At 42.1% G+C, this 24,130-nt stretch overlaps 1 protein-coding gene across 1 annotated transcript; it reads left to right on the forward strand.

Moving 5' to 3' along the window:
- Positions 1-1,885: 1,885 nt before the first annotated feature.
- Positions 1,886-13,102, forward strand: sh3bp5lb (SH3-binding domain protein 5-like, b). The gene is made up of 6 exons (XM_070922319.1): positions 1,886-2,134; positions 2,461-2,523; positions 2,691-2,819; positions 6,714-6,875; positions 10,985-11,158; positions 12,488-13,102. The coding sequence occupies exons 1-6, from the start codon at positions 1,886-1,888 to the stop codon at positions 13,100-13,102; spliced, it is 1,392 nt and encodes a 463-aa protein (XP_070778420.1).
- The last annotated feature ends 11,028 nt before the right edge of the window (positions 13,103-24,130 follow it).

The following is a 24,130-nucleotide window of genomic DNA, read 5'->3' on the forward strand; positions in this document are numbered from 1 at the left end:
TATAAGATAAATTAGAAACATTGACGCTGCAAAGCAATTCCTTCCTTAATTTTCATACAGACATAAATGAGCTCATTAGCTAACCCCGTCACATTTACATTGGTGTGTAAACTGAAATGGTGATTAATGTGCATTGTCCCTGATAGATAAATAAATAAATAACCAGAGTTTTACGTACTGCCACTCAACCACGGATGTGTTTCCTTCCACCAAATGCATGACTGCAAATAATCCCTCCGCCCCTCTGAGGGTCGATCTCCCCAAGTTCACGTCAGTTTTTCAGACAAATGGAACGACATTCACGATGGTGGCAGGGATTCCCTCGAAGGCAAGTCAACGGGGGCATGTTGAACGACTAATGAAACGCAGCTGCCATCTCGAGATCCAACTGGGTTTGTCAAAGGAAGGCTTTTTTTTGTTTTTGTGTTGTTTCAAATCTTATACAGTCAGCGTCATAAGTATTGACAGTGACACCATTTTTGTTATTTTGGCTCTGTACACCACCACGATGGAATTTGAAATGACAACAATTACAAACAATTAGTTTGTACTGTAAGTCCAGATTTTCAGCTTTAATTTGCCACGTATTTACATCCAAATTGGAGGAATTACAGACACTTATAGTTGTAGTCCACCCTTTTTAGGGACCCAAAGTAATTGGACAATTGGCTGCTCAGCTGTTCCTAAGACAGGTGTGTGTGTGTGTTATTCCATTGGTAGTTCATGCACACTCGTGATTCTAAGTGTGGCATTTTCATTTGGAATCTGTTGCTGGCGTCAGTCACGATGAGGACCAAAGAGATGACCATGTCAGTTAAATGGGGAAACAAGCAGTCAGAGAAACATAAGGTTTGTCCAAATCGACTGTTTGGTACAGTCACTGGTCAACGCACTGGTGATCTGAGCAATAAGAAATGGCCTGGTAGACCCCAGGAAGACTACTGCGGTGGATGACAGAAGAAGAAAACCGCCCTTTTTCAAATGTCGGCCACATCAAGGAGGGGTAGGGAGGGGTTTTATTGTGTGTGGTGTATAAAATGTTCTAAATAAATACATTGTGTGTTCTATATGAATAACAATGTTGAATTGAGAAGTTTGGACTTACTTTTCACAACTAAAATTTAATTTTTACAGAAAGCGTAAAGTACAACAACAACAAAAAAGGTAAACACTACTACTGTCTAAATACTTGTGGAGCTGACTGTGTGTGTATATATCTGTGTTTTTATCCCTTAATACTGAAGACGCCTTTGAGAGGGTAGAGTAGGAGGATTTGCGGCACTTTTGCTTCATTCACCCAATTGAAAGAGAAATATAATCTTAATAACAACCAGTTTTCTTTTAGATATTTACAAATATGAAACGTCGCCCGAATCAGTCTGCTGGTCGAGTTCCTCCTTCACCAAATATTACCACACTAACACAAAAAAAGCAATATGGAAAGAGAGTTGAGGGACAGTGGGAAGAATCCTTGCATCTCAAACTAAATGGGGACTGGATTTTAATTATGAACAGGGTCCCCTCCATTTGTGCGAAACAAATACTTTTTATTGATGTAGCACAGCCACAGACGACATTTATTATTGGATAAATTAGAAATACGTACTTCAAAATACCAGGACACATCCTGAGCGAGCAAGAGTACTGCGGAGTGCCGCTGTTGTCAAGAGCAGCCTAAATGACTATAGAAGCCGGGCTACGTAGCGGCTAGCATTAGCCATCAGGCGGTGTTGCTTGTATTGCAGGCACAGCGTGGCATTTTAACACTTGAAGCATTACGTGTTCAACAATAGCAATGTTTCCAATAGCGTAAACGCCCACACCGTGTTGTCCTGGGAGACTAACGTGTTAAAAAAAAAAAGGGCAGCCGAACGACAGGCCGCAAATGGAGCAAGGGACCTCGCGTGAAATTCCGAGCGCCGCGGGGTGCCCTCAACCGGCCGGCTTGCGGGAGGGGACCCCGGGGGAAGAGGCGAAAGGCGGAGAGGAGAGCGCCGCGATGTTGAAGCGAAGAGGGGCGGACGAAGACGCCGCGGAGGAGGCGAAAGCGCAGCGCGAGGACGACGAGAGGCAGGTCGCGACGGGAGAGGAAGAAGATGCCGGCAAACACGAGGAGCTGGACCCAAGAATTCAGGCATGTTACAAAACCACTGAAGCAATCACATAGATGTAACGCTAGCCTGTGCTATTATTTTTTTTACACAAATCATCCAGTTATATATTACGATTTATTTACTGAGCGAAGCTGTAATAAACACAAAAATATACATGGGTCTAGTCTGCTCCTTCCACAGACCGGTACCTGGGATGGGCAGACCTCAAACCTGCATCTCTGGGCTGCAAATGCCTTCCCCCCTCCCAAACGAACCACTTGATCATTGCTTTAATTCCAGCACCCTTCCAGCCTCTCCCGTTCGTATTCTGCTTTTAATATAGACCGCCTTTCTTCTGTGTTTCCAGGATGAGCTGGAGCACCTAAACCAGGCCAGCGACGACATCAACAAGCTGGAGCTGCAGCTGGATGTGAGGAAGTTGTTTGTGCTTGCAGTCCGAATGTTTGTGCACTGACTGGCTGGACTGTTCACTTTGGGAGCCCTGTTATCACAGCCGCAACTTTCACACGGTGCCGCCATGGCAGGGCTCACTGAGTGTGACTTGCCATGTTTTGTCGTGTGTTTCGCTCCCTCCAGGATGCCAGGTCCAGCTACAGGAGGATCCTCACTGATTCCGCCAGGAAGCTCAATGCGCAGGGCTCCCAGCTCGGCGCGTGCATTGAGAAAGCGAGGCCCTACTATGAAGCCCGCAGACTTGCCAAAGAGGTGCGTGTTGTAGCTGCGCGCGAGTCCTCAGTGCGTGTGTGCGTGGATTAGGATGAGAGATACACACTCAGTTTGCGGTGTGGTGGGTGTAAACTAGTGCAAAGTCTAAATAGCCCTACCTTCATGAAGGTTCTAATGTTACGTTTCCGTGACAGGTCTGTGACAGAAAATACGTCAGCAGATACCCCAAAAAAGGCGGCTGCTAACAAGTGGCTAAATGAGACTACAGAGGTTGTCGCGGACATTAAATGTCTTCATGCCGAAACATGGAAAGTCATCTACTCACTAGTTTATACTCTGTATCTATCTGTCTATATATCTATATCTTATCTATAGTCTCTTAAAAGTGAAGCTTAGCGGTGGTGATGTTGGAGTAACGCGACCGTGCTGTAGTTCCTTTATAGCCTAACGTTAGCTTTTTACTTCTGGCGATTCCATTTACGCTTCATGAATCACAAAAGTGGTGTTCATTAATTAAGATTATCTCGCTGAACAAAACGTGTAAGAGTCATAAACTTTTGTTTTTGCCACAGAGCTTATTTTCTGCAACGATCCAAAATCCCACGGAACAATCCCGTTGGCTTTTAGTTGAGGGAACCAGGGCGATGCTAACTCCCTGGTTAGCCTACAAAAAAACGTCATCCCTGCAACAACTCTATACACATTGATATAAATGAGTGGACAAAATATTAGAAACACCTGTCAGCGTGACCTGTTGTGGAGTAATGCTGAGGCTGACCTAGGCTGCAGCTTAGGGGGACTGGTTTTGGCTCGAAATTTCGAAATGTCTCGGAGATGCTGTTGGGGAATGCAGTGTTATTTTGGCTGTTATTTTAATTAACAGGCATAAATACCAAAGAAAAGTAACCTTTTGAAAATGATGACAAACTATGATGACTAGGTTAGCAGGAAAGTCAGAGACAGAGGGGCTGTTCTGTTATTCTGTTAACAGCCAGACTTTGGAAATGAGAATTGGATTTGCCAACGAGAGTCAGTCTGTTATGGTACTGCAGAGAAGAGGGACATGGGGACTATGTGTGTGTGTGTGTGTGTGTGTGTGTGTGTGTGTGTGTGTGTGAACAAAAGCCTTTTCCATTAACCTTACGATAGAGTGCAACCTGTAACCATGTAAACATTTAAAAAGCATGACAAAAACGTGGCTAAAATGTCACTGAGAGAAATTTGATTGTTGACTAAAAGTAGACCAAAACATTCAAAACTCAAAATGACTTAAACATACACACACTTTCAAAAGACTACGACTAAATCAAAATCAGAAGTTAAAATAACACTGGTCCTCAGATTCAGATTCAGAGATTTTTCAATGCATTTGTGTACACCACTACTTGCGTTTTCTTTCAGGCTGTCTGTCTGCTGCTAACTCCTGCCTTGCCTCTGTTTGTCAATTGTACTCATACTGGATGTTAAAACAAAGAGAAAAACAAACAAACATATAATGGTATGTGTCATATTTCCAGCAGTATATTGCTCCAAACATGTCACTTAATTACTCAGTCCTCACTTCTTTTTTTAGGGGACACAAAGTGTATTACACACAAGCGTATTCTATGGGCCCACGACCACTTTAATCCTCCACTGAGTATAACACAATACGATTCAAACCACAGACTCCAGAAGAATATGGACCCTGAATTGAAAGAGAAAGTAAAAAGAGTGCACATGACTTCAGTCCAGAGACTACACATTTGCCAATAGTTTTAGCAGATTGATTATTATCATTTAGAGCACTTTTACCAGTTGTAATATTTTTTTTTACGGAGTGTCTATTTGCATTCGCCAATTTACACCCAGCTTGAACGTCACCCACGCGTGATAACGCCGCAAGTGTTCAGCATCGGGCGTTGGCCGTTGACATGACAGCGGCAGGGTGTTCAGCATTGGCCTCGGGGGTTTAGGGCTGGCCGCAGATAGATAGTCCCTCATAAACGTAGGTTGAGAGGGATGGCTGAACGGATCGAGCACAGGTTTGAGTCCCGGGTGGGACAGTGTTTTCTCTTTTCCTAAACCTGACTAAAGGCTTTCTAATAAGTGGTTAATCTTGTGAAACGGTCTCAGTTTGACTAGGTTTAGGCACCAGAACTACTTGGTTAGGCTTTCTAACACGTGCCCCCCCCCAAGGTCTGGTTCCAGGGGGGTGCCCCGGTTTCGCTTTTCCAGGCGAGGTAATGCAGTTCCAAATTCATTGAGGAATTTGTGAATTGCGCTTAGTCTGGACCCTCCCCTGGGACCAATTTGCCTTGGAAGACCCTACCAGGAGCCATTGCTCTCAACAACACAGCTCCCAGGGTCACAGGGACTCTCAAATCCCTCCACCACGTTAAGGTGGCAATTCTTGGAGTCAGAGTTGGAAATATACTGTATATGTTGAGTATTTGGCATTTATTGTGGGGTTGTATTTATTAGATAGATATTTATTTTATTTTATTTATTTACAGGTTATAACATCTTTTTTTGTTTGTTTGTTTTTATGTGTGCATCATGAAATATCACTCATATTGAGACTTTGTTCTCTTATAGTTACCATAATGTCAGTAGCCATAGTTGAGATTGAATGACTTGTTTGTAATGAAACCTAATTGATTACGTAAAACTTTTAACCCTTGAAGGAATGGGGCATGAGTGGCAGTCATGTTTAATCAACATGCTGAGGAGTCATTTGAAACTGTAATTGAACTAATGAAAATTGCGCGGAGAAAGAGCAGAGGTCTAATTGAAAGCAATAAAGCAAATAATAGATTATTAATCTGAACGGTTAAGCACTGCCATTTGTAGTCATAAAAATGCAAATTAGAAAATGAGGAAAATGTTGTAGGTAACACATCAATGGTGCTCATACGCAGATTTCGACAGCCTTTGCGTTTTTCACCATTTAAACCACAACATGTTTGACAAGCCTATTATGTAAAGACTCAATATGATAAAAAAAAACATCATCACAAACAGTGACGCGGTCATTAATCTTTCAGCAGCGACCTTACATTTTTATGTTATCCTTCTCCATCTGGCCGGGCCTTCCTGCGGCTTTCTCAGAGCAGAGATGTCGATCAGAGCTCCCCATGTGATCGGAGTAACCTTGACTTGAACAGCTTTCTCCCAAACTAACACAGACGCACCTTCCTCCGGCCTTTGACAGAACGCGCTGAGCTGCATCTCTGGAGTGCCTTTGTTTTTTAATCAGGATAAACCCCCGGTGACGTTGAGGTTTTACTTTAAAAGGAGTATATGTGAATATGATAACTGACAGCCTCAGTGAGATTATGTAACTTTTGGAAGGAGAAATGTGTACAAAAATAATATCTTTCTCTAACAAATAAAATAAAAAAAGTTGAATTAATTAATGGATTAATTGGTTAATTTGAAGATGAAAAGGCCGAAAGTCAAGATGTCTCAATGTGAATATCGGATTGATGGTTTCAGAAAGTTACAGAAATGGTTGGATACAGACCCCCTTAATCTGACGTCGGAAAGGGGGGGTTCCCAGTTGGACAATTTAGGGTGTTGCACCAGTCTCACATGGAAATATCCGTTTTTTAGTTTAAGTTTAACTATAGAGAAATGCGATTGTTGAAGCGCCTTGAACTGCATCAGCACTCGTCTGTGAGTGATTTGATTTAAATGGTAAATCCAAATGGTGCTTTTAGAATTTTAATTTATTTTTTCTAAATTTTGTTGTCTTGAAAATATTCTTTCAAGTCAGCAAAATATACAATTTCGGTAGCAGCTCTGGGTGGAAAGCCTGTCACTGAAAAGACCAGCTCCACTCTGCTCGCAGCCTTTTACGTGAGTGCCCCCTTTTAATTGTTGCAGTAGATTTTGTTATTGGATGGAATGTTTTTGGGGTTTTTTTTTAGTTGCTGCTCTCTGTTCCCCCAGGCCCAACAGGAGACCCAGAAGGCAGCCCTGAGGTATGAGAGGGCCGTGTCCATGCACACTGCTGCCAGAGAGATGGTGTATGTGGCAGAGCAGGGACTCTTGGCCGACAGGAACACAATGGACCCAACCTGGCAGGAGATGCTTAACCATGCCACCGCCAAGGTACGCTCCCAGGCCTCTCCCTGACCCTGGAATTTTGGTGTATTTCCTACGGTTCAAAATCGGGGGGATTTGGCAGTTTCTCTGAGAGAGGAGGTCAGCGTGTGAGAATTTTATGAACCCAGTTGAAATGGACACCTTTTAACAAGGGATACAGGCTAAGACCTTAAGGGTGGGACGGTTGCAGCGTAGTTCCTATTGCACGCTAGTGTAAGTGAAACCGGCACTTCTGGGTTCTGTTTTATTAGAATGAAAGTCGAATCAATCAAAATCATCCTGACATTTGTAATCAAGCAGTTTTCTAAACATTTAGCCCTACAACACAACTTTACACCACAGTATATTTTGCTGTTCACCAAGTTTGTCCAGACGGGGAGGGTACATTTTTGTGAAACTGTGCAGTAACGTTCCTTTAACAAGGCACGGCGTTCCTGATTACTGACCACATATACAGTCCAGATAGGGGAGTTTGGGGTGAACCGATTATTTTGCTGGGCTGATTAATTATGCAGAGGAGTTTTATTTGTGTTTGGTGGTGATGGCGTTGTATTAGGATGACATGTTTAAGGTTAGTATAGATTCAATGAATGTCCTGGAAACCAGGGACAAAATGTCCTAGCTGACGTTAAAGGTCCTGTGCTTCCTCAGCGAGTGGAGGCGTGCTGGGCTTCCTTGTGAAGTTGTATGTAAAATTTGCGTTAGCTTTCACGGCATTACGGAATCATGATGTTTTTCGGGTGATTCGTCTGTCCCATTCCTGAAGGAATGCCATATCTCTGGAATGCCTTGAGGGAATGTCTTCAAATTTGGCACAAACGTCCACTTGGACTCAAGGATGAACTGAGAACAATTTGGTGGTCAAAGGTCAAGGTCACTGTGACGTCATGTCCTCCCCATTCTTGTGAACCCGACATCTCAGGAACTCAGGAAAATTTCACACTAATGTTTAATGGGACACAACGATGACATTTCTTTTACCCAAAAGGTCAAAGGTCAATTTCACAGTGATACCACAATGTTTTGTTTTTTGGCCATTATTCAACACCATAACTCAGGAACAGAAGGGGAGCTTGTGACCATATTTCACAGTTGGTCGGACACTGAATAGGTGACACCTTTGACTCAAAGGGTCAATGGTCGTTCTGATCTCAAAATAGGTTTTTAGCCATAATTTAATGAATGAATTGGGCGATTCCAGATTTCACACATACGTATGTTGACTGGGACGACGCAATGAGTATACAATAACTAGCACCGTCAGGCTTTCCTCCATCTCAGGCTTCACATCTAAAAATGCCAGGAGAAAACAAAAGCAGCACATTTTGTGTAGCTATACTCTATAAGAATCCATCTTTACATAGTAATCAAGTACATGTGTACCTGTTTAGCCAATACATCTATGATAATCTTTAATTAATCAGTTCAACAATGTACAGCCATGGCCAAAAGTTTTGAGAATGACACAAATATTAATCAGATGAATTGCAATTAACTGCAAAGTCCCTCTTTGCCATGAAAATGAACTTAATCCCACAAAAAACATTTCCACTGCATTTCAGCCCTGCCACAAAAGGACCAGCTGACATCATGTCAGTGATTCTCTCGTTAACACAGGTGAGAGTGTTGACAAGGACAAGGCTGGAGATCACTCTGTCATGCTGATTGAGTTAGAATAACAGACTGGAAGCTTTAAAAGGAAGGTGGTGCTTGAAATCATTGTTCTTCCTCTGTTAACCATGGTTACCTGCAAGGAAACAATGGTGTCAGTTTTGTGATAGCCCATGTATGTAAGGCAGGATTTTAGTTTGCTCAGTACCATTGTGTTAGAATTGAAAAAATAGTCCTTGGATTCGTCTGCATAGAAATGGAAACTACAAAGAGAAAGATTTGACCTAGAGATAGTATATGAACGGGGAATAATAACAAACCTAGGACTGAACCATGAGAAAATAAAGAAAATGAGGTTAAAATGAAGTTGAAGTATATATGATGCTTTGGGTTGCAGTTATGAGCCAGATGTCAGATGGACGACTGAAAAGTGGGCCTGAAATAAGTCTGGTGCAGACTGCCCCCTCAGGGGACCACTACTCACCATCTCAATGTACTAATGCATTAACATGCACTTAAACCAAGGTTGACTTTACTTATTTTGACTCGGATCCCCTTCCCAAGCCACCATTTCACTGTGTCCACTGTGCATAACTGACCACTGGATTGGAATGTTGGAAGATTGGAGTATTGGCGACATTAGAAAGTGATGATGTTCACAGTGGCTTGAGGAGATTCTCAGTCGAGTCACTCACCAGGACAATCAGCTCCTTGAATGAATATCCAGTATTCCATTGTAGCCACAGGGAAAGTCCTATCAGCATTACACTCTAAAGGTCATTGTGCTGTTGCAGTTTTAATGAGTGATGCTGACTGGGAAAAGGTGCCTGCAGAGTTCAGCCGGTTCTGCAGTCAAGCCTCCCAGTCATGTTTGAAATTTCTGGAATATTATGGAATTCAAACAGGCAAAGTAAAGCGAAGATGAGGGATGCAACAGTACGCAAAATTCATGTACCTTGGTTTTGAGGCCACAGTTCAGTCTGGTTTGGTACAGGTGGTAAATAAGGGAACGCAGAACATACGTTTGTTGTTTAAAATCTTTAAATGGTGGCTCATTAGGCATACTTCTTACTGTAACAATTGGCACTTAAACATTGGCCTTAAGAAAAAAACCCTCTAACCTGCATATTTCCTGCATATAAATTAATATATAATATAAATTAAATATATAATAAATATGATTTTCTTCCTCAGAGTTGGCTGGAAGTTTTGTAAAGTGGTGCTGTGTTTGCTGGTTGGACGGCTCGTGTGTTAAGTGTTGGAGTTTGGTGCTCTGGGTGCTGGCGTGTGAAGCACTCATAAAATAAACTTAACATTCGTCTTGTAAATTATTGAACCCAAAATGCTTTTTTGAAGATGAACCACAAAAAGAACTCTAGTATGTGCATGCTGTACACCGTGCCCTTGCGGTTTGCGTTCTGCCTTTTTTCTGTGGTTCCGTTAACATACCAATAGTAACGCACCAAAAAAACCCCACACATTTTATCACTTGCCTCTTGTGGTAAATATCCATGAAGATAGTTTTTGGTTTTATGTGTTTGGACATATGTGTCTCTGTGTGTATCTGAGATTTCTGCCTCTACCCCAATACAATGGAGGAACAGCAAAGCATCTTTTCCAGAAACCAGTGTTCCTGTCACTCTAGGTCAGTGGTTTTTCTTAAGGGACCCCTATTTTACTACTGCATATACGCTGACAACCCCCACCGCCCACCACCCACATACAATTACAAAAAGGTTGCCTTCTTCTTTTGAAATGTCTTTGTGTATTTCATTATATTCACCGCATAAAAAAAACCAATAACAGCACAGAGCACTTAACTGCAGGATATGATATTCTTTCACTTCAATGAATACAGAAAGATATAAACTAATAAAATAACCCTTAGATTTAGTCGTCTTCTTCACAGAAATGAATTATGTGAATGAATGCATGTATATCATATCTTTTTATTTATATATATATAAAAATTCTTACACCCTTAAAATCAAGAGGGCTTCATGGAGCTTTTGGCAACCCCAGATGGGGGTCAGAACCCTCAGGTTGAGAGCCACTGTCAGCAGGAATGGCATGTATCTTGACGAAGCAACACGGATATGTATACATTGTATGTATTTATTATAAATATACCTAGTAGCACATGCATAAATTCATGTTTATTTTGTTTCAGTCGGCGAGATACGTAAATAAAATGAATGATGACAGAGCTCCACTCCACTTTGCTGCTTCAGTTTCAGGGTCCTGGTATTGTTCACGCTGGCTCACTGTCAAACTGTCACGGCTTACTGGGACGCTCGAATGGAACGCATTAATGTTATTAGTTAGTAACCTCTTTTTTTCCTACGATGACAAGTCAAAATGTTTCCTGCTGGGGGGAAAAGGCCTGTTTAACGTGCATCCGCTTAAATATCAGAGACATGGTGGGGTGTAGGCAGATGGTGGCGTGTGGTTTGTGTGATTGCGCTGCGTTCCTGACCCTCAGTCGTATTCCCTGTGCTGGCCAGGTGAACGAGGCAGAGGAGGAGCGCCTGCGCAGTGAGCGGGAGCACCAGCGAGTCACACAGCTCTGTCAGGACGCAGAGGCTCGAGTCCAGACCCTCCAGAAAGCCCTGAAGAAGGTCATCGTCAAATCCAAACCTTACTTTGAACTCAAGGCTCAATTCAATCACATTCTGGAGGTGTGTACCAGCAGTGATTTTGTTTTGTTTTTACAATATATAAAATACACACAAGCTGATGATTTTACTTTTCTGAGCAGGCACACTCCACATGATTTAGCAGCATTTTTCGCTGATGTACTTTACCTGTGGCTAGTTTCAGCATTGTTAATGTAGAGTATGCAGAATGCAGTGTGTTGTAATGGATGTGATATTACCTTGCAGGCATGGCAAACTCCTCGTCCAAGCATTCAACCTTCAGTTTCTTACATTGGAACTTTAGAGGTTGAGAGATTCTCCTGATGATGGTTTTTAAGTCAAGCTGAATGCTGGGGAATGGAACAATGCCTCTGTCATTTTATGCAGTAACTTACTCTTATACTCTGTATATATTGAATATCGGTGGATCTCCTGGGGGCCAGTAGTTCAAAAGTAATCCGATCGGATTACTGCTATCGGATTGGATGGGTTGTTCGAAAGGAAATCTCAGATTCTGAAAATCGGATCGGATCACGTGATCCACTCCTGTTTTTAATCTGGATAAAACCCTTCGTTTGTGTTGTTCGAAACTTTATACTCTTTGATCCAAAAAAAAACAAAAAACAGGATGGATTTCAGGATCAAAACTTGATCAAAAATACACTTAAATCATGTAGTTTAAATGCAATTATTTACGTTTTGCTCTTGATTTGTTGAACTATTACTGTGATAAAGTAAAAGTTCATTCAATCTAATGATCATTTACCGCTGTAAATTATTTACAATAAAACTTTGTCAGAGATGGAGCAGTCAAAAGTACTTTTGAACAATTGGATCCCTCGTCCCACATCTGGTCAGTGGACATTCAGCTTCGTCAGTTTGTGTTAAAAATGTGTATGTGTGGTGCATATGTTTGAGCTAACTTTTACTTATTATAGGGTTAGCTGAAAAGTCTGGCAGTTTCAAAGGTATTAAAAACTGAAAAGCATGGTGGTATTGTAGTCAGTCCCCTGAGGCCCCCTGGTGGCTGTTACCTGTTGTTACCATTCAGAACACTCGTAATCCGGATCTGCTGACCCTGAAAAGTTGGATTTTGGATCAGGGTGATCCCAATCCAATTTCCTTTGACAAACCGGTACAAAAGTAAGGTGGATTACCTGATCCACAGTACATTTTTTTGAACAACTGGCCCCTGGATTTTTGGGTAGAGCTATCATTTTTATTGCTGCTGTTCTGCTGGTTAGGGAGATAGGTAAATGTTTAAATGAACAATGATCAACTTAAAAAGCTACTCGATTATATTTCAAGTGTCTGGAGAAGTTTGAATTTGTCGGCGTGAGCCTTGCTAACTTGCTGTTAACTGTTTTTCAGGAACACAAGGCGAAAGTAGTACAGCTGGAGGAGCAGGTGGCGAAAGTAAAAACTCGTTACTCTGTGGCTCTGCGGAACCTGGAGCAGATCAGCGAGCAGATACATGCACAGAGGGGGCGAATCAGGGCCAGCAGGGGGCCTCCTGCGATCTGCGGGGGGCGGAGCTCCCCTGTGGGTGCGGAGGCTGAGGTCAGAGCCACCATCGGGACTCACATCGGCAGCTCTGTGGGAGTTGGCGGGATAGAGAGCGACTGGGCGGACGGCGAGAAAACCAGGCTGTGGGTGGAGAGGCACAGGGAGAGTGGCTGGGGCCAGAGGGAGCGGCTGGAGGCGGAGCAGGCCGGCTCGGACTGCATGTCAGTCATCAGCCTGCAGACCATCGCCTCTGACCTGGAAAAGTGTGACTCGGTGGAGCACCTGGGTAACCTGAGCGACACGGGTAGCATGCTGGGTGAGGACTGGGGCCGCGTCAGGAAGCCTAATGAGAGGCCAGTCAGCAGGGAGGTGGTGACAGAGGGACCCCAGCAGGAGGAGGCCCACCAGGAGCAGGGAGCGGTTAGTAAAGAGAGGCAGGAGAGCTTTATCAAGCAGCACCACAGAAGTGTTAGTCTATGATAGTCAGCAGGAGGAAGCCGATGAGTGAGGATCACGGCGAGCGTATGATGAGAGATCAGAGGGGAAATTAGAGGGGGGGAGAGAGAAAAATACCCTGACTGAGAGGCAGCAGGTGAGCTGGCGGGAATGTGAAGTGGAGAGGCTGACAGTGACTGACAAAGCGCTGCACTGCAGTTAGGAATAGCAGGTAAGGGTTGGCAGGTACATTAGCCGCACGCTAATGAATGTCGACGTGGCGGCAATAAGCAGAGAGAGCAGTCCTGCGGAGAGCACTGACCTCCCCTCGCTTTAGAAACAACGCAAACACATGCTCGCGCTTAATTCATTTGTCTGGTTTCTAATGTCCCGCAGACCATTGAAAAAAAAGTCGTTCTCTGTTCCCTTGACACGGTTCGGCTTGTCGCAATTATTACATGCTCGCCTGATCGCGGTTATTTGAGCCGACTGCGATCATTTTGCACAATTGTTACATTCCACAGTCAAGGGAATTTTAAGCCAAGTGCATGGAACAACCATGAATGCCATATTGCCCATCACGACTGGCGCTCATTTAATGACATCATCTTGTCACTTCCTCTTCCTCTGCAGTGGTTTAATGGCACCGTACTGAATTAGTGCCCCTCAGCTGCGCTCAAGTTCTAACATTGGCATTATGGCAGTGGACGGAAACGCGTTTCCTTTTGCAGATTTTCTGCAGATTCTGGATGGAAACCTGGCTAATGTTGCAATTAATAGAATGCAAATTAGGAGCGTTTCCATCAGCTGGTTTGTGGCAAACAAACTTCCAGCATCCCTCCTACATTAACTGTCCTGAACCACGTTTTTGTTACATTAGGTAGGCCTGCACACAGGTTTAGAACAAGCTATTTAAAGTATCTTTGGTTTATTTGAAGCAGGCTTATATTAGAGACATGCTTTATTTCTAATTTCCAGGAGTTCATTCACCCTTGTTTTTTTCCCCCCTGGCCTTTAATTAGGGGCCTTTTTATTTGTTTGTGGCGACCACACCCCCGGGCCATTATTTGAGACTAGGCTTTTAGTTGAGAAAATACGGTATTAGGCTTACCTTATAGAACAGTGGCATAAAACTGCGCAGCAGAGTGAGAGGTGTTAACAAACTATTTGAAGATTAAATAACACTCCTCTGTGAGCAACCTCACCATTTTGAGGAGCGGCCACTTCCAAGCCAAACACAACAGCACCGCTGTGTGGCATAAAATGAACAGAAAAATACATTGTTAATCACAATTATTACAATGAATCGTCAACTAAAACAGCCCTAGAAATGGTATCAGGTAGTGTGTTTTGCTTAAGGGGTGGACTAAGTGTGCTATCCTATTCAAAGGGTAATTCCAGTTTGTCATAGCTTTGGTTTGACTTTTGTAGCTTTAGTTGGTTTACAGGCCAACGGTGTATCCAGATGACCTAAACCACCTTATTTGGCAGTCAAACTGTTAAGTGAGTTCACCTGAAATGTGGCTAGTGATCCCTCACTACACAGTGGAACCCACAATGTGCGCCCACAACTGCGGCATGCATGGTAGGTCAAGTCCACAAATAGCATTTTGGGTAGTCATTTTCAGACTCGTAAACTTGAATCGCGTAGACTGCATGGGATTTGATTCGGATTCGTCACCTTTTTTCATCCCACTCGAGTTTGAGGGCCTTGCTTGTTACTGTTCGCCATTGTTTTCTCGTCCACATAAGTTTGTTTTCCAACCTGTCTGATTGTCTGACCGCTCTTGTTTCTTGATCCGTCCGACTTCTTTTTAGCGATGTTCCCAAATCTCAGCAATCGACCGCAACTGTAAGAAATAAGACCCACGTTCTGATCAATTGCACTTATCCTTTGATGTGGGAAGTATAGCCATTTACCATTTATAGCACATCCAAGGAGAAATATTCGAGCACATATGTCAATTTGCCATGACAAAAAAAAAAAACAAAGTTAGGTGAAAAGATGTTTGGAAATGAAGATCAAGCAAGTAAAAATGTAAGAGATAAAAGAAACCCTACAAATGGAATTAAAAGTTTGAAAGGTACAGGCCTTATCTTCTATCACTATAAAAGTATTTTTATTTTAAAATAACGTGGACAAATACTACTTTTCCATTGCCTTATAAAGTGACTGTAGTCACATGGCCTCAGCTGTAATTTAATATATATTTAATAATATGTAAATATGTACTGTTAAGATTAACATCAACTAAGTGCAGTTGGATGGAGGTATTGTTGTGCTGCAGAGATTTTAACCGTCAGCAGTAGTTTGTCAAAAAAAAAGAAGAAAAAAAAACTTTACTGACTGGTTGTCGCCTTAAAATACACACAAAGCTTCTTTGTTGATCTTGATTTTATCTGGTGTGGTACAGCGGGAATGTGCCGTACCTGTGGTAGTATATGCAAAGCTGTCGGTACTGAGACTGAAAAAAGTTGGGCTTAAAGATGATAATGGCCCCTCCACCAGCCATCTCAGCGACTGATGTCATGAATTTCATCACAGTTAAAGTTTGTCTGCCAAACATCAGTGCGACGGAAAATCTGAGGAGAAACCCACTTCCGTTACTTCGAGCGCAGAGGGAACATGCATCTGTGACTGCAACCCACTGCCTTGTTCAGCAAATGGAACCCGCTCTGGTGATGATCTCGGTCGAGCTAGACCTCCTGCCCAGCCACTACAGTAAATATCAGCTTATTTGTCAAGCAATATAAAACTTATTGCAGAGACATCAAACAAAACAAATTCGAAGGGATCCTTTCTCAAAAAATGTTTGTTCAATGTTATGTCTTTACGAAAGAAAGAGAGTATTGGCCGGTATGGTCGTCATTCGATATCCGTTTCCTCCGGTTGACTGCCATGAAACTAGAGGCCCAGGTGTCTGCTGTTGCACAGATAGCCATATCTCAAGTTATGCCAAGGGGAATAAGCAAATGTTTGATAAACTGGGGATTTATCTTCTTTTATTTAAAGTGCCTAAGAGCCCTTATTGGGTTCGGGGTAGCCAAAAATTATTCTACTATCTAAGAGGTGGATGACACATAATTTACAGTTCCATTGAAATGGAATGTAAAATGATTTAAGAGAGCTTAAGTGAAACCAGTGGTGGTCAATGGAAAGTCTACTTCTGTAAGTCTGTAATTATTTTAAAAAACGTTTAAGGTAGATTCAAGCTGTATGACTTAAAAGGCTATGTATTGACACTGATGATAGATGATATTTTCTATTCATTCTCCTCGTGTTCATACTGAACAGGTACTGTTTCTGATCTCAATTTCATGTCTGAAATAGTTCCAGCATGTAACTCCCCCCTAAAACCACAAGTCGTTCCTGCATTTCACTTTGTTGTATGGAGTAAATAAATTTGCAATTGTCCATTAATTCTGACTGAATTAAGCTAATTTGTTGTAGGAACATCGCATTTGTTGTAACCCAACAGGAAAGCAAATGGTGGGTTCTTTTTTTTTTATTTTTATTTTTTTTTTATACCAATGTGTGTGTGTTTAAAAGTTCTCTCATTTGATCACACTTTTACATTAGTTACTACAGAAGCAAGCCGAAAACAGAAGGACTTGAACTTGTGATCCAAACAGTATTAACATGTGTTTACTTTTGTTTTGCAAAGCCGTGCTGTGATTTCATTTAAAAAGTGGGTTTATTACACAACTGCTGCGTGTTTGCACTTGATGTTGAATGACTTCCTTCTAAACCCTGGTTTACAACGTTGCCGTAGAAAACTTTGTTTTAACTGTTTGTTCAGAGTGAATGTACAAACTGTAGAGCAACATGTCTAATACTGCTGAGCATCAGATATGTACTATATTTGACATGCAAATGTTATTTTATGGAACTTCATGATTAAAAAGTATTTAACTTGTGTTGTAATAGGGGGGCGGGGGCGGGTGGGGGGGTTTTGAGTTTTCATATTGTCCCAACATCCCTTTCACAATTGAGTGTGTGAGTTAATTCTTGAAGTTGGAAATGGTACTTTGACCACAAAAAAAAATAAAGAAATTCTTAACTCAAGATCCACATGTATGTACTCCTCAACAAAATGTCTCATTTGCAAAAGAACCCAGAGTCCAGCAGACAAGCAAACATAGCCAGATATAACAAAATGGCATACTGCATCAGAAACAATCACAGACATCACTAAATAGATTTGAAGACTATATTTATATTGTACTTTAAAAACAAAACAAAACGTGTGTCTGTGAGTGCCCAACCCCTTTGTATTTCGTTTTTTAAAAAAAATTGGACCAGGTCTGGATCAAACAACCAATCAGGGTAATCAGGGGTTCTGTGTTCTAATTCACACTCAAATTCAGAAGGTGGAACACTCTGTAGAAGCCCTTGTTTGTACAGAGTCGATGTTATTGGCCAGTTACATGCTAGCTAACCCTAATTGGTTGTTTGATTCAGGCCTGGTCCAGTTTTTTCAAAGACTAAATACGAAAGGGGGCAGGTGCTCACAGACACACGTTTTTAAAGGAGCCCTTCAATTAGATATTGTTAGAGACATGCAATGGTCAAAATCTGTTATTTCAACCACAATTATAATTCAATAATATTGCCTACTGTAGCTTTAAGATTTCTTTTTTTTGTTGAAGCACTTCCACAACATTTAGGATATTACATTTCAATATTGGATCATATACTGTAGGTCAGGGGTGCCCAATACGTCAATCGCGATCTACCGGTTGATCGCAAAGGTAGTGTGGGTAGATCGCATGGCATTAAAAAAATAGACGTCAGCCTATCATCCGTCCTCATTATGAAATTTGTCACTTGATTGACATACAGGGCAGCCAGTCTGACATCTGATCTTTTCTGACACATGGGTCAACACGCATGCGCGTACAAGAGCGCCAAGTGCGGCAAAATGCATCCCTGGCTGATTCCATTCACTGCTAGTCATCAGAGTAAGGTAATGACAAAAAATGTACAGAGTTATATTGTGCAATATAGGTTCATGCAGTTATGCAAGGTACACCAACATATATTGTACATATAAAGAATACTCAATATATTTATAAATAAATATATGTTTTGTATTTTTGTAGTAGGTAGATCATTTTGACTTGGTCATTTTATAAGTAGCTCGCATGCTGAAAAAGTGTGTGCACCCCTGATATAGGTAATGGTGACTTTTCACAGCTCTCTAGGGATGCAGCACTGTGTGTCACTGCTTCGTTGTGCACAGTTTCGGTTTCCTATGTATTCACCCTGTACAGAATTAAAACATAAATGGAGCGTACCTAACATGGTGGCTTCGCTGCCCTGTATTTAATGAACATAAACTGAGATGGATTTCAGAAGCGAGCAACGCATCCCTGTTTCCTGTTGATACAACGCCTGCTCAAGCAGGAGGACATTGACACGCAACACAAAACTCAGTAACTTACATTCCCTGACTGTCTTAAAGGGGGCAAGCCAGTGATTTCATATTGCGCTTCCAAGACGCCCTGCAATTCACGATGTCTGTGTTCCATGGGTCTCCTCTAGGTGGCGACATTGAGTTTTGAAGAGGAGGGGAATCCAGCTTTGGACGTAATGAGCTGGTAAACGTCCTGTCAATCAGCCTAGCCTACTGTTTTTGTACCTGTAACTAAAACATGGTAAGAAACACATTCCCTCCTCTCATCAGGGTACTTCCTGATCAAAGTGATAGCAGCTTTTTTCTTTTTCTTTTGCATGGTGTTCTTCTGAGAAACGCATTATGAAATTAAGGAGAAGGCGGTGCTGACTCAAAAGCAGCGCCCTTGCTACTGCTGATTCTCACCCTGTTGATTGGTTATCAATTTGTCTTGCAGCATGTCGGGTACCCGTCATATATGATAAATAAGATGAGGTGTGCCCAACATGGTGGCTTTGCTGCTCTGTTTTTGCCAGACACCTCAGAAAAAGGTCTGGCTCAAACCATTACCTTTCTGGGATGGGGGGGGGGGGGGATGCTCAGGCTTGTTTGTTTTTCTTTAATCCAGTCACAATCGTCTTGGCCGCCGTTGAGCCCAGTATGCAGCTACGACGCTCTTTCAAAACGGTAATGCACAGATAAGCGGAAGTGGAGGGGAATTCTGACTGAAATAGTCAACCAATTGCAGACTGAACCCAACAGCCTACATCCGGTGAGTTGGACTAAGCTTAAGCTAACGTTAGGCAACAACGTTATTAGGTCATATAGCTATCTAGCTTAGTTTGGGCTTTTTCCACACAGCAGGTCATGGTTCAGTTGCACGAAGTCTTCCAATAAGCAGAGCCCATGAGCCAGCATGCACAAAACCAGGACGCTGGAACTTGCTCAACCAAATGGAATGTAGCCATTTCTAATGTTATCAATTACACCTCTGCTTTTCCTGCTAAAATGCCTGCTGTGAAAAAGGCCTATTGTCTTTATGGAAGTGTCAAGTATGAGTAGGCAGGGCTCTCGACCCCCCCAAAAACATATTTCTCATTGGATCTTCATGAATCACATAGGTCACACAGAAGACTAGGCTGCGGCAGATAATGACTGTGTACTACATACTCAATCAGTGTGTAGGCCTACTGCATACTGCCTATTAAATAAAGGTTGAGAAGCCATAGAGGTTCAAGTGTATATGGTCTGATGAGCCTGGCCCCCATGTCATTGGGGTCCTTGTTTTCAGGTGACGGAGGTGGAGAAACGTTTCTCCACCTCATAACTTACGTCAAGGTGACCGCTATCGCTATCCATGCCAATGATGTTGACCTTGACACATGCACTAGAACAGCAATCTGGTTGCCTGGCCTGAATGGGGCTTTTTTTTTTAAGTATGCCATTACCAGCAGACTGTTCACACTGAAGTGCTCTTCTTTGCATCACATGATACCGATCACATGACCAGTCCCAGCTACCGTTGAATGAAAATAGTTTTTCACTAATGTAAATCAACATTACCGCCTCCACTAAATTTAATATTTTCCAGTATAATTTTAAGGCAAATTAAAATGATTAAATATATATATATATATATATATATATATATATATATATATATATATACAGTCATGGAAAAAATTATTAGACCACCCTTGTTTTCTTCAATTTCTTGTTCATTTTAATGCCTGGTACCACTAAAGGTATATTACCTGAAGAATACAATGAACACAACAAAAAATGCAGCTGATTACATAATACTTTATGTCCTATTTGACATGCTTAAGCTTAATTGTATTCCCAGGGTATATAAGAGGCCATTTCATGTCATAAGCAGCACTGCACCTGCAAAGGCCTGGAATGGTTTCCTGCTTACATTCAAGCCGTAGCACAACTCAGAAGTTGTCAGCTCTCACATAATGCCTAAAACAAAAGAATTATGTGAAGCCACAAAGGCAGCCATCTTGGCACTGCTGGAAATTGGCATGAGTGAGAGACAGGTAGCCAAAAAACTGAAGATCTCCAAGACAGCCGTTCATTACACCAAGAAAAAACAAGCTGAACATGGTACTACCAAATTGCTAGCTGGTTGAGGCAGGAAACGTCTTTCTACCCCACGAGATGACCGTGTACTCATCCGTTCTTGTGTCAGGAATCGTCGTCAGACCTCCAGGGACCTTAAAAATGAGTGGGCACTGTCGAGAAATGTGACTTGTTCGGCAAGGACAGTTCGAAACCGACTTCTTGAAGCTGGTCTGAAGTCACACAGGGCACGGAAGAAGCCCTTCATCAACGAAAGGCAGAGGAAGGCCCGGTTATTCTTTGCTAGGGATCACAAGGATTGGACTGTTGATGATTGGGCTAAGGTTCTCTTCAGTGATGAATCCAATTTTGAGTTGATGCCCACTCCAGCCAACTTACTGGTTAGGAGGAAGCCTGGAGAAGCCTACAAACCAGACTGTCTTGCCCCTACAGTAAAACATGGGGGTGGATCAGTGATGATCTGGGGTTGTTTCAGTATGGGTGGAACAGGGCAAATGCAATTGTGTGAAGGGCGAATGAACCAGGTCATGTACAGGGCTACTCTTGAAAACAGTCTTCTTCCATCAGCTGGAAAACTCTTTCCTGCCTCGAATGACTGGATTTTCCAACAAGACAATGCCCCTTGCCACACGGCAAGGTCAGTTAAAGCCTGGATGGAGAACCAGAACATTCGAACCATGCCTTGGCCTGCTCAATCACCAGATCTAAATCCAATGGAAAACCTGTGGAAAATCATCAAACTCAAAATGGAGAACCACAAGCCCAAAAACAAAGCAATTTTGTTTGAATTTGTGCAACAGGAATGGGCTGCTGTGACAGCAGAACAATGTCAGAAGCTGGTGGAGAGCATGCCAAGACGCATGGCTGCAGTCATCAAAAACAATGGTTATGCAATCAAGTACTAACTCCTGTGTGTATCATGTGACTAAAACAGACAGAAAAGAAAACATGGAATGCCTAAAAGCACTGTTTTTGGCAGTACAATGCCATAGCTATTGATGTAAGAACTTAAGTGATTTTGGTTATTATCAAGAAAACCATGGAAAATGGCTAGATATCAGCTCTTAAATTAAACTCTTATGAGCTATTTTTGTTGTTATCATTATATTTGTCCAAACAAATGTACCTTTAGTGGTACCAGGCATTAAAATGAACAAGAAATTGAAGAAAACAAGGGTGGTCTAATAATTTTTTCCATGACTGTATATATATATATATATATAATCAAGTATACACCCGGGTATTTCTCGCATACTCACCATCCACCTAGTATGCAGATGGAACACACTACATAATCTCAATCCCAAACTCAATTTTGCATCATGCTTAGTGTGAATAGTATGTTAGTCTGCGATTTCGGACACATCCAGTCTTAGCCTGTGGTCTGTCATGGAGGTTTGTATGCCTGGTGAACACAATTTACATATAATCTGCATACTAAAGTCAAAGCCAAAGTTTCCTTTTTTTCAGTTCTGGTTTTGTTTCCAATTCCAGATTCAAAGTCACTGTCCTCCATACACTACAAGCTTTTTTCAGCTGGATTTCTGTGTTCACATGATTCACGTGCAGTAGATGTCCATGAAGAGCCAGATGTGGCCCCTGAAAGAGTTGGGATTTAACTGCATAGCCACTATATCAGTGGTGTTTTGTGTGCAGGAGGGAGGTTAATGGTCAGAAAATTGTTTAGAGAGATAACTAAACAATTGTCTTTTTCTTCAGATGTCTAGTCCACAAGTACACAGGTATTTTTGAAAAGAGGGTTTTTCCTCCTTTGTTCTCAAAGACAAAATCCTGTCCACACAAGCACTGTTTAAAAAAAACCCAAACTGTCCAAACAAAAATGCGAAAACACAATTGAAACGCTGACAATAGCATGCCGAATCAACCCTAAAACCATGTTGGCCAATCAGAAGCCTGAAAAAAAGCTATTATTGGTAGGCTACCTGCAATGGCGCATTGAGTAAGGGGAGTTATTCAAAGTTGTCCCATCAACAAGAGATCTGCGTCAGGGTCTGTGTCGTGGGAATGTTGGATTATGCAGCAGTGACCTCTGTAGCGCCTCTGTTCCACAATATAGTGGAAGAGTAACTGTACATTTATGTGCAAACATATAAAAAGTCCTGTTAGCAAGGTTAGAACTAACACTATTGCACAATTTATATAATGTCACATGTAAATGTAAACGTAAGGAGATAACTCACACTCACACTCTGACGTCACAAGCCAAAAACTGAACGTAGCACACCTACCAAGCGCAACTTTGAACACCATGGACGCCTTGAACTCAGCATTTCCATTGTCGGGTACTTCAGGAATGAAGGAGTAAGCCTCTTTGGAGCCCCTCACAGAAAAACCACATGAATTTCACGTGTGCAAAAACACATGTGATCACAGTTGACCACATGAACATCCCATGTTTTCCACATGTGGATACATGTGGTCACCACATGTGAAATGTGTGGAACACATGTGCAAAGCACATGTAAAACATACTTTGCACATGGGAAACGTGTGGTTTTGGAACATTTTCGTGGTGTAATGTGTGATGCCCATGTAAATTCCCATGTGAAACCTATGAGATTGTGTGTATGGAAAACATGGGATGGTTTTTCTGTGCTCTTTAGAAAAGACAAAAAGGCAGACTTTCTCTTCTGCATGACAGGTCCTGTCATAGCCCAGCAACAGCCTTGACAACGACACTTTGACTGAGTGAGACATGTATAGACCAATCAGTGTTGAATTCCAACGCGTAGTGCATTGTTTATGTTTTTAGGACAGAACATGATAAACGTCTACGTAAGTGCTGGAAACAAGTATAATGTTGTAATTATTATTTTAGTTGTTTTAGTTTTTGTGTTTTATTATATGATATTTGTTGGAACATGGGACACCCAGCTTGAAAAAGGGACAGTCTCAGAGTTTCTGAACATCTTCAGCCAGGAAGGAGTTTTCCGAAAGGTCCATTTTTCAGTGACCTAAAATGCAGTTTGTGCATGGACAAAAGGCCAAAATGCATAGAAAATGCTACGTTTTGAAAAATACCTATGTACATTGTGGGCTATGCCTTCAATTATTCAGCAGCCCAGAGAGAGACAGAGAGACGAGCTGGAGAGCTAAGAAGAGAAAGGGGATGGAAAATGTGATAACTGATCGTGATAGTGCACAAGTTGAGAAGGGATAGTGGGTGCAAGTTGAGACAGGGAGAATTGGACGCAGGCTGTAATTTTAGGGCTTTGTGGGTGAAGGTGACATGATGAAGGAGGGGGCAGTCCCACAGGAGCTGATGGGAAGGAGACTGATGACAGGCCTTAAGATGGAGAACAGCCAGGATGCCCTTTGTCAAGCTCAGCTCCTCAGTCATTTCCCACTTCAACAAGGTGGAAAAGCACGCGTTTACGTGCATGATAATGAAGCTGATCCATTCATCTGTTTATAATTGCAGCATGAAAATGGAAATCATTGCTGGGGGAAGAGAAACAGGCAGCAGCTGTAGCAGCAGCAGCTCCTTGCTGTGTGCCCTTGAAAGAGAGAGCGAAAAGGTGTTGTGCGCTTGTGTGTGCGTTTGCATATTCAAAGTTTTTTGATATCTTTT

This window comes from Enoplosus armatus, chromosome 16 (genome assembly GCF_043641665.1).
Source record: "Enoplosus armatus isolate fEnoArm2 chromosome 16, fEnoArm2.hap1, whole genome shotgun sequence".
Taxonomy (NCBI): domain Eukaryota; kingdom Metazoa; phylum Chordata; class Actinopteri; order Centrarchiformes; family Enoplosidae; genus Enoplosus; species Enoplosus armatus.

Excerpts from the sequence above, each read along its gene's own strand:
- sh3bp5lb (XM_070922319.1), top strand. The coding sequence starts at position 1,886 with ATGGAGCAAGGGACCTCGCGTGAAATTCCGAGCGCCGCGGGGTGCCCT. Across the intron at positions 2,524-2,690 it reads AGCTGGAGCTGCAGCTGGAT|GATGCCAGGTCCAGCTACAG; the intron begins GTGAGGAAGTTG and ends CGCTCCCTCCAG. Across the intron at positions 11,159-12,487 it reads AATTCAATCACATTCTGGAG|GAACACAAGGCGAAAGTAGT; the intron begins GTGTGTACCAGC and ends ACTGTTTTTCAG.